Genomic DNA, 11,529 nt, shown 5'->3' with positions numbered 1-11,529 from the left:
CATACCATGACTCACATTGGCTCCCAATACAAGCGAAGTACACTTCAAATTTTACTGCCTACTATTTAAAGCAATAAACGGAGACAGCCCTGCCTATTGGAACAATCGACTACCGTAATTCAATCCACCTCAACCACGCACCATTCGCACATCCTCCAACCAAAAACATTTAAAGAAAAAAATTATATGACAATCTCCTAGCCACTTGAGCTGCAACACTTGACCCACAACTCTACAACCTACTGACCACGACCACAAACTACAAAACCTTCAAGAAAGAAATAAAAACCCTTCTATTCAAAAAACACATAAAACCCAACTAACACAATCAAGAAAGTCCCAAGCATCACCTGCAACTACTACATATGTACCTCTAATATCATGACAACTCAGATGTAATCCTTAGCAACTCAAAGAAATGTACAAACTACTCCCTAAATACTTCTAATCTCCGTACAATCCATTTGTAATCTGCCTTGAACTGCAAGGTAATGGCGGAATAGAAATCCCTAATGTAATGTAATGTAATCACTTATTCAAAATTCTAAGCGATGTACAAAAATGAAAATTACAAATTTCAGGAGGACAGAATAAACAATTTGAACTAACCAGACAGAACATACAAAACAAAAGGGAAAAAAGGGAAAAGAAATACAATTGTTGATAGTAAATAAGACAAATAAGGAAAAAAACAACAGGGAGGATAAAAGCGTAAGACTTGAAATAAGTCAGACAATAAAATGCATTAAAGGATCCTAATCTAGCTTACTAACAGTCCAATGTATCTTTAAAAAGAAAGCATTTTAACTTGCTCTTAAATCTGTCAAGAGGAGAAGATAAATTGTCGACATGTATTAATGTTTTTTGTGAGAGGGAACGATTAATAAATGTTGGCCACGGATTTGGACTTGGAGGATGAGATGTACAGCGTCAGCATCTTTGAGACAAACATGGTTTTTTTGTTGCACGGAAGATTTTGGACCCCTGTTAGATTACAAAAGTTAGATAGTTCAAAATCTAATAGATGCTGGCACTGTCATCTAATGAGACTCTAGGCACCCAAATCACCACTTTTTGAAAGAAGAGTATTCCCATATAATATGCCCGTTAACAGTAAGAAGTAATCCCACTGCTGTACAGCACTTCTTTCAGAGTAACTTCACTATTATGTTTAAGGTCCTCAGCGGGCCACCACACACTCAAATCATTTATGCTCCCATTCGTCACTGGACCCATAACTATGATTATAATTTTTGTTGAAAAAGTTTTTATTAATGCTAAAAATACTTAGCTTATGATTTTGACGCTAGCCGGGAGGGTTCAGAAACATCAGCCACCAACATGTTTCGCCCGTGTAACTCTAGGGCTTTATCAAGGCTCCCTCTCCCTATTCAAAAGTAAAAGACATACCTAAGTATGACTAAAACCATAAAGTATGAAATAAGCTAATATTAAATAGAAACTCCTACCGTTCGTAGTCGGTTTACTCCCGCCATCACGCCATATACGAAATGGCGGTCGGGTTCATTCACAGCTGATTTATACGTGACCCAGACGTCGACGTCCCAGGAGTTCAGGGACGTCAGAGTCTGACGTCAAAACTTACGCTATCCATTTCAACCTCTATTTTATATCATTTACATTATTTATCTTAAGAATATACAGAAACCCCAGGATCTAGCCTCATATTAGGGAAGCCCACTCTAGTTCATTATTAAGTCCATAAGGGACCACTGTATTAAGGCGATAAATCCAGCGCTGTTCAATGTAATTAAGTCGGCTCTCCCAATCCCCCTCAACTTCTTTCTCAAGTATCTGATCTATAACCCTCCATTTAATGTGTTCAATCCCATGACCCTTATCCAACCAATGTTGGACAATGGGGGCTTGTACCGCTCTATTATTAATACGAGATTTGTGTTCATTGAGGCGCACATTAATAGCTCTTTTGGTGCGCCCCACGTACACTAGATTACAGGGACATACAATTATGTATACAACCCTCCTGATTTTACAAGTTGTATCAGCCCTAGATCTCACCAGGTAACCTGCTGAGGATCGCCGGCCAGCTGTAGCGAACCTCACAGGCCGCTGTCCACCTTGGCAGCGTTTCATACCGACGGGCCAGATTTACTATAAAATTTAAAATGTCTGGCGGGCCAATTATTAACACCCCGTGGGTCAGATTTGGCATATCTGCATTATGACATCACAATCTCAGCTCTAGGATGTTGCCATTTAGGATTTTAAAGCGTTTGAGGCTTGTGCAGACAAGGGCGGAGGTTGCCGGAATGGGGCAAAGACAGGAAAAGAACTCAGGATGGGGCGGGAAAATGAGTTCCTGCGGGGACAAGGAAAAATTTGTCCCCATGTCATTCTCTAGTAGAAAGATCTTTTTAAAACAATGACATCACCTTAGAACAGTGACAGGTAATGTTGACTGCTCTATGACACACTGCTGGGATTGATGAAGACGGTGAGATTCAGCAGCAGCCCAACGAACCAATTATATTGCTTGAATTTGCATATTTTTGCCTACAATTTTCAGAGCACCATATCTAGGTGAGGGGAAATCGACAAGGGGGTGCTGGAAAGTTCTCAGCCCAACCAAGAAGAGAATGATGTGAAAGTGGCTCAATCAATGATCTGAAATAATGTCAGAACAGAGAATTTTGTTTCTGCATATTGACACTTCGTAAGATGAGATAGTCCTCTTTTCAGCTCCAGTGGCAAAAATAACACTCAGAATTTAGGAAATTGGCTGGTTGAGAACTTTTCAGCATCCCCTCTTAAAAACAGATCGTCTTTACACAAAAGAGCTCAAACAGGTTGAACTTCCAGATCGTTGTCCCCTGAGAGCCTTTCAGCAGAGTCCAGACTCCAATTTATTACATCAATTCACTGAGGATTTACAAGGAGGGATTATAAAATTCCGACGCTGGCTCGGACGATAACATTTTGGCTCCCCATGACATGTCCTATGAAGATGAACAGAGTCATTCCTTTGCTCGTACCAGGCTCTATTCGGCGAGAATATACTCCAAAATACCTGCAGAGCTTTGGTGAGTAGCAGGGTTGAATTATAAGCTTATCTCTGATCTTAAGAAGAATGACCTTGCAATGCTAATCTAACCATTCTCTAGTTCAGGGGTGCCCACACTATTTGGGCTTGCAAGCTACTTTTAAAATGATCTACCAACAATAAAATTTAAAAAAAACACAAAGCACACTGTACGCAGAGAAAATGTGAATTATCATTTATATTCTGGAGTTTTTTCAAAGAGGTGAAGGCAGATGACTTTATGCCATGTCACCTCAGTAACAACTATACAAAAATAGACAAATATACCCCCTCCCCTTTTACTAAACCGTGATAGTGTTTTTTAGCACAGGGAGCTGCGCTGAATGCCCTGTGCTGCTCTCAATGCTCATAGGCTCCCTGCGCTAAAAAACGCTATTGCGGTTTAGTAAAAGGGGGCCATAGTACAAAATATAGACAGCAGATAAAAATTCTCAAAATGGACACATTTTGATCACTAAATTGAAAATAAAATCATTTTTCCTACCTTTTTGTCTGGTGATTTCATGAGTCTCTGATTGCACTTCTTTCTTCTGACTGTAAATCCAATATTTCTTTCTTTCTCTCTCCCCCTGCCCCCCTCTTTCTTTCTGCCTTTCTTTCTCTCTCCCCCCTGGCCCCTCTCTTTCTTTCCTTGTCTCTCCCCCTGCCCCCCTAAGCCATCGTGATGATTTCTCCACTTCCCCGATTCTTTCCCTACCCCCACCCCAAGCCACCAATGCGATTTCTCCCTGCTGCTTCCCGGAGCCAGACTGGCGCGTACAAGTGCCAGGCCCACAAAACTTCACTTCCGACGTCAATTCTAATGTCGGGGAGGAAGTTCCAGGCCAGCCAGGCAGCGATTGGCCGGCCCATAACTTCCTCTCCGACATCAGAATTGACGTCGGAGGTGAAGTTTTGTAAGTCCGGCGCTTGTACACGCCAGGCCTGGCTTAGGGAAGCAGCAGGGAGAAAAAGATCGCAAAGGCAACGCGATTGACTCGCGTTGCCTTTGCGATCTACTGGTCGATTGCGATCGACCATTTGGGCACCCCTGCTCTAGTTAATAGGTTTCACTTGGATTAATTGTGTTTTGCTTTATTTCTACATATTAACTTTAATTATCCCCCCTTTTTTACCAATGCATAACATGGGTTTTAGCGCCAGCAGCGGCGGTAACTGCTCCGACGCTCATAGGAATCGCCGGTGGCGGTGCTAAAACCCACGCAATGTGTCGGTAAAAGAGGGGGCTAAAGCGATAACTTAAACAGCATGGAGTAATCCACTGTCAAGAGGTAAATATGCTTTTTTTTTTTTTTTTTGCCTCATTGCTTCGTGCTCTGCAAATAATTTTAGTGGGCAGACACTTGTATTTTGTTAGTGTAGCAGAAAAGAATGTCATCCATGGTGGGAATGTGAAAAAGCTCCTTTCCCTTTAACCATTTTTAATCCACTTTTATCCCATACACATTTCAGGATTTGAACATTTTAAAAATCAGATACCTCAGCAAAAATCATAAGATTATACCATCTCAGCCTCTAAATTACATCTCATCCGTTCATCTACTGCATTGTAAAGGAACAGAGATCTGACACCCTACAAAAGATTCAGGTTGATTTAAAAATTTGATATATCGCCTTATCAAAAATTCAGAGCGGTTTTACATAATATAAAAACAGAGCATAATAAAAATGTACATTAAAAACAAATTACAAACAATGCTACAGACAATCAAACTCACCAACGAACATAAACTTACCAATCCAAGACGGAGAAGGGCAGAAATACAGTTTGTATGAAGAGAAAGAGAGGAGAAGAGGGATCAAGACCAAAGGAAGGGGGACAAAGTATACAAAGGCTAGAATTATGTAAAATAAGCTAAAATGATTAAAAAATGGCAAGATGACAACACTCAGAAGATAAAAAGCAGGATATTAGCTTTAAAAAGCTTGAACAAACCGATGGGCTGCTGGATATAATCTTGTGTTCAGTTTTACCTCTGTTTCTAATTCACTTCTATTGTCCTGTTTCCCCAATAACATCCAGGTGAGGTTACAAAAGACTTATTTGCAACCATTAGACTAGGGTCCTCTTTTACTAAGCTGCGCCAAGTGTTTTAGCGTGCCTTTAGTGGGCGCTAAACCAACATGTGCGCTAAAGCATCCATAGGATAACACGCACATGTTAGCATAGTGCATCTTAGTAAAAGAGGGGGAAGGACTGTCTCGTGGTCTAACCCACCGTCTGTCCAACTGTGCGCCACGAGGAGATTCCAGAATTTGACTTCATTTTTAGTGAAACGGTGTGGTGGCTGCGTTAGTCCACGTTCCAAGGCAATAAAACAAAAAAACAAAGGAAATACGGTGATACCGTTTCAATTTTATTTTTTTGCATTTAGTCCAATAAAAAAAGGTATCACTTTCCCCCTTTTTTACGAACGCATAGCGTGGGTTTTAGCGCCAGCAGCGGCAATAACTGCTCCGATGCTCATAGGAATCCTGTGAGCGTCGGAGCAGTTACCAGCACTAAAGACCGCGCTATGCATTCGTAAAAGAGGGGGTTTAGTTCCTTTTTTTTATTTCTTTATATTACTTTATTTTAAAAAATTCCCTTCCTAAGTGTACACTAGAATAGATGACACGCAAGAGTCTGTCAGTGTTATGAGCGTCTGCGTGCGTAAGGATACAACCGCCCAGACAAGCAGCTTTCTTTGACGTGATCAGTCCTAGAAAACTAACGGAGAGTAAATTTTTTTTTTTTTATGCCGTCATTATCCTAACTTGAGCAACAAAGCAATCGAGGCTTTGTTACCGTTTGGATCTTCTTATCTTTGCGAACTTGGATTTTCAGCTCTGACAGAAATGACATCGAAAAAAGAGAACAACTGCAAACGGTGGATGACGAAATGCGTGTTTGCTTGTCAACTGTCGAGCCGCATTTTGAGTTAACTTGCACTCAAAAACAAGCGCATCCATCACATTAATTAGCAATTGCAGTCTGTCTACTTTAGTTTCACTGTTGTTACAATTATCCATACGTAGCTTAAAGAACTTTATCTTCACATTTTCGTTGCCTGTCATAATTATGGAAAGTATTGTTCCGCCTTTGAAGCTTCTTCACAAACCCTGTTTCTGGCCAGCGATCGACCATGCCCACAGGTTTCCCTATATCCAGCCTGCTGAAATCTGTACAGGTTTTCTATCCCATCTCAAATATACCCCCTCCTTTACTAATGCGTAGCGTGAGTTTTAGCGCCAACAGTGGCGGTAACTTCTCCGAAGCTCATAGGAATTCTGTGAGCATCGGAGCAGTTACCGCCACCAGCGCTAATCCCCACGCTACACATTAGTAAAGGAAAGGATTACTTTTTAAATTGGTTTTACAGTTTTATAATTTCAATTCTAGTGTGTTGTGAAAAAACTTTTTCTGTATTTAGTATGCTAGAGCTAAAAAAGTTTGAGAGACACCTGGACTAATCCAATTGATATTCAAAGTGTTTTAAGCGGGCAGGAGAGGGTGACTTCCATATTTGGAAGGCTGACCTCTAGTGGTAGTTTGGCTATCTTTCTTTTTTTTAATGCTTTATTGATTTTCCAAGTATCAACAGTGCAATACACAAGTATATATACATATAATAATTCAAGAAAAGCACATTCATCTTACATGTATCCAAAATGTATATGTATTTTTACACGATGTTGCAATCAGAGAAATTCAGATGTACATTTGGATTAGAGAGCGGGGTCAGAAATAGGATGGTCACTGAAGAACAAGCATTGACTCCTATTACAAGCACCTTCTCCACCCCAATCATGTGCTAATTTCTTGTTTATTCAATAAAACATAAATAAGTGACTTAACGTGGAGCCATGTTTTGGCGGAGGAACCGCCCGCTTCAGGAATCTAAATATCTACAAAATCTAAAAATATATGTGAATATCGATTTCCATATATACAAAATAATTTTCAAACATATCTAGAGTTACACAAAACAATAAAAACATAAGATCATCCAAGATATAAAATTTTACAAGGGGCCGCTAAAAAGTTCTGTTGCGCACCATTACTCTTTTGTAACCGTGAACATACCAATTTCAGAAAAGCCACTTTGTACATGTGAATATCCACAAACAAAGCAAACCACAAAAGAGAAAAAGAGACTCCTCCCACACCAATGCGAGCCCTCCGTTCCCTCCGTATGAATTTCTAAATTGTCATTCTCACTTGATTGATCCATATGGGCAAAGTTTGGAGAACATAGAAACCTGATGGCAGATAAAGGCTAAATGGCCCAACCAGAGCATCCACTATCTCCTCCTCTCCCTATTGGCTAAGGCTCTTTACACTTGCATTGTGAGGTCATAGAGCTTTATGATTATAGAAACATGATGGCAGATAAAGGCCAAAATGGCCCATCCAGTCTGCCCATCCGCAGCATCCGCTATCTCCTCCTCTCCCTATTGGCTAAGGCTCTTAACATTTGCATCTCCTCTTCCTATAGGCTAAGGCTCTTTACACCTGCATTGTGAGGTCATAGAGCTTTATGATTATAGAAACATGGAAACATGATGGCAGATAAAGGCCAAATGGCCCATCCTCAGCATCCACTATCTCCTCCTCTCCCTAAGAGATCCCACGTGCCTGTCCCATGCTTTCTTGAATTCAGATAACTCATTCTTTGTAGCATAGATCAGATGTTGTTAAGTGCATGTTAAAGTTCATTACATCATACATCATCCCATTAAACAATGTCTAATAAGTAAAGAGAAAATGAATGTATAAAGTCATTATTGTTAAGATGTTCAGCATCAACTTGATATACTGCTCAAGAGAAGCCTTTTAGAGCGGTTTCCGATGGAATAAAATAAAAGGAACCACATTGGAAATGGAAAAGAGCTACAATGATGGATAGGCCAGGAAAGAAGGAAATTAGGGAAGAGTCAGGAGGGGGAAAGGGGTGATACAAGGAATGATCAAACTTCTCATTTTCTACAGGGAGCGAAAACTCCAGCCTTCTCAAGAGCTCGACAGCTGCAACATTATGTCCGGATCCAACGGCACTCACTCGTTCCCTGCATTCTTCATCCTGCTGGGTATCCCTGGCCTGAAGGATCTGCACTGCTGGATTGCTATCCCTTTCTGTTCTCTCTATGTGATCGCCCTTCTCGGAAACGGAACCATCCTGCTGGTCATCAAAAGCGAGCAAAGTCTCCATGCCCCAATGTACTACTTCCTGTGTGTGCTGGCCGTTGTGGACCTAATTCTCTGCTCGTCCACACTACCGAAGATGCTTGCTATCTTCTGGTTCCAGGCTACCGAAATTGATTTCAGCGCTTGTGTCACACAGATGTACTTCATCCATCTCTTTACAGGGACGGAGTCAGGGGTCTTGTTGGCAATGTCTTTTGACCGCTACGTTGCAATCTGTAACCCACTGAGATACGAATGCATTTTCACCAATGTCTTAATAGCAAAAATAATTGTATTTGTTATTTTAATGAGACCCGTCGTCCTGATCACTCCGTTTATATTCCTGGTGAGGCGACTGGATTTCTGCGGAAACAATGTCATTCACCATTCATATTGTGAGCACATGGGCATAGTGAAACTCACCTGCACAGAAAACATAAGACCTAACATTGCATATGGTTTGTTTTTGGCATTTTTAATGATCGTCGATATTACATTGATAGCTGTTTCATACACAAAGATCCTCAAAACAGTTTTAAGGCTCCCCAGGGAGGCTCGGCTGAAGGCTTTCAGCACCTGTACTGCCCACGTCTGTGTGATTTTGTTGTTTTACACACCTTCTATTTTCTCCTTCCTAACCCACCGATTTGGGCATAACATAGCTCCCTCTGTTCACATACTCTTGGCGAATGTTTACGTTCTCCTGCCTCCTACATTAAACCCTATCATCTATGGGGTGAGGACAAAACAGATCAGGGATAGGGTGCTTCATCTGTGCTACCTGAAGAGACATACAGCGTTAAAATGACGGATATGAAAACACGGGAGATCCCTGAAATGATCTGTTTTCATCAGTCATTCTTCCGATCGATCATTATTCATTTTCCAACATGGAGATTTTTTTCATTCAAAAGCCAGTTTTTCCCCGTTTAATATAGGAAGTGCATCTCAAGTCCAGATGTGGCTATTTTTGGGGACTGACCAAGATGTACATTTATCGTGATCATCTGTACAGTTATTTTATGATAAGTTCTACAGTTTCAAACCTAAGATACACTTGTTGGGGAATTTTATATATGGCGTCTAGCATTATTTGCTATGGGGGTAATAATAATAATAATAAAAAAAAAAAGTCTAAAAAGTGTCCTAAATGGCTACTTGGACGATCAAAAAGCCTGATCATCCAAGTACCCATAACCAAAGCTGACTTTTAGACGTATCTAAAACCAGCTTAGGCCTTTCCCCTGCCTCTAAACGCACAGAAAGAATAGAGGTGTATTTAGAGGAGAGGAAAGGGCGGGAGGTGGGCCGACCTACACCTAGGCGTACAACACCTATAACCAAAACAGTTTAGTTGGCACTTAGACTTGTTTGACTTAGACGAAAGAAAACCAGGTCTAAGTGTCGAAAAAAGGGCCGCTGGCGCCATCAGTTCAGCGGCCCGGCAACCTAACCTAGAGGTCTGCACGGGAACGGGGATCGCGGGGATCCCGCGGGTCCCGCGGGGATCCCGCGGGTTCCCCCCCTGGCCCACGGGACTCCCACGGGGACGCCCCCTGGCCCACGGGACTCCCACGGGGATGCCCCCCTGACCCACGGGACTCCCACGGGGACGCCCCCTTGCCCACGGGACTCCCACGGGGATGAAAACAACCTACCTAAATTCTGGCGATGCAGCTTACAAGTCTGGCGTCGCGTCGGGAAATAGCCATGTTGAGCAGTGAGCTCAGCACGTACACAGATGAAAGCCTTGCTTGCTGATTGGTCCGGCGGCCCCGCCCCACCGTGCCGCCGGACCAATCAGCAAGCAAGGCTTTCATCTGTGTACGTGCTGAGCTCACTGCTCAGCATGGCTATTTCCCGACGCGGGCATTAGGCTGTTTTTTGTCATTTCGGGTGGGGGATGGCAGCGGCAGCAGCAGCCTGAAAAAGAAATCATCCTGGCCGGGTTCGGTGTCATGCTCCGGAGCTTCTACAGCCTTCCTATCTCCCTCTCCCTTCCCCTGCTCCGCGGCTCTCTTCGGCAACTCAGCAGCAGCTTCTGACGTCGGGGCCTACCCTCTGCGAGTCCCGCTTGTTTCAACTTCCTTTTTCCACAAAGGTGGGACTCGTAGAGGGAAGGCCTCGATGTCGGCAGCTTGTCTTGATCACCGCTGCTGACGAGTTGCTTAAGAGAGCCGCGGAGCAGGGGGGTGTTGCCAGGTGCAGGTAGAAGGGAGAGGGCCAGATGCAGGACTCGTGGGTGAGGGAGGAGAAGAGAGAGGGGAGAGAAACAAAAGGAAATATTTCATACTGGGCTGGGCCGGAGTGGAGAGAGGGTGGAAAGATTCTGGCTACAGGGTGCATTAACAAAGGAAAAGGGGGGAAAGCTGAAAATGGAGATAGTGACACAAAGAAGAGAAAGGGTAAGCAGGACCTTCTGAATAAGGATAGAGATACAGAGGGGACATGAAGAGGAGGTGAAATAGAGACATAGAAGTAATGCTGAAAAAGTGTGTGTGGGGGGGGGGAGATAAAGACATTGAAAGGGCAAATGGTGAATATGGGGTAAAAGACAAGGACAGAGACAAATGAAGATTCTGAAAAAGTGGTGAGATAGGGATATAGGTGAGATGGACACAAAGAAGGGTGATGCTGGAAAATAGGTGGAATGGTAATTCTGACAGACACAGAAGGGAAATGCTGGATCAAGGAGAGATGGGGCTCAGGCTGGATGGAATGAGGAGAAATGCCTTGTTGGCCCGGAACTTCCTCTCCTACGTCAGAATTGACGTCAGGGAGCGGAATGCTGGTCAGCGCGACGCTTCTGCAGGGAAAGCTTGGGACAGCGGTGGCTTGGGGACTATTCCCCGATGGCGGTGGCAGCAAACCGAGTGGCTTGGGGGAGGGCACGGAGAAAGAAAGAAAGGGGGCAGACAGAGAGACAGAAAGAAGGGGGAACAGGGAGACAGAAAGAAAAAGTTGGGGGAGAGAATGAGGTCTGGAGGAGAGGAAACATACAGGAGGCTGAAAGAAAGGAAGAAAGATTGGATGCACAGTCAGAAGAAGAAAGTGCAACCAGAGACTCATGAAATCACCAAACAGCAAAGATAGGAAAAATGATTTTATTTTCAATTTAGTGATCAAAATGTGTCTGTTTTGAGAATTTATATCTGCTGTCTATATTTTGCACTATGGCTCCCTTTTACTAAACCGCAATATTGTTTTTTAGCGCAGGGAGCCTATGAGCATTGAGAGCAGCGCGAGGCATTCAGCGTAACTCCCTGTGCTAAAACCTACT

At 42.9% G+C, this 11,529-nt stretch overlaps 1 protein-coding gene across 1 annotated transcript; it reads left to right on the top strand.

Moving 5' to 3' along the window:
* Positions 1 to 8,100: 8,100 nt before the first annotated feature.
* Positions 8,101 to 9,057, top strand: LOC117362328 (olfactory receptor 52E4-like). Its single transcript, XM_033948559.1, has one exon. It carries the CDS (start codon positions 8,101 to 8,103, stop codon positions 9,055 to 9,057), a length of 957 nt encoding a protein of 318 aa, XP_033804450.1.
* Positions 9,058 to 11,529: the final 2,472 nt, after the last annotated feature.

Source organism: Geotrypetes seraphini, chromosome 6 (genome assembly GCF_902459505.1).
Source record: "Geotrypetes seraphini chromosome 6, aGeoSer1.1, whole genome shotgun sequence".
Lineage (NCBI taxonomy): Eukaryota > Metazoa > Chordata > Amphibia > Gymnophiona > Dermophiidae > Geotrypetes > Geotrypetes seraphini.
This window is presented reverse-complemented; position numbering and strand designations above follow the sequence as displayed.

What these genes read in the sequence shown, in the direction of transcription:
- LOC117362328 (XM_033948559.1), top strand. Translation starts at nt 8,101, where the DNA reads ATGTCCGGATCCAACGGCACTCACTCGTTCCCTGCATTCTTCATCCTG.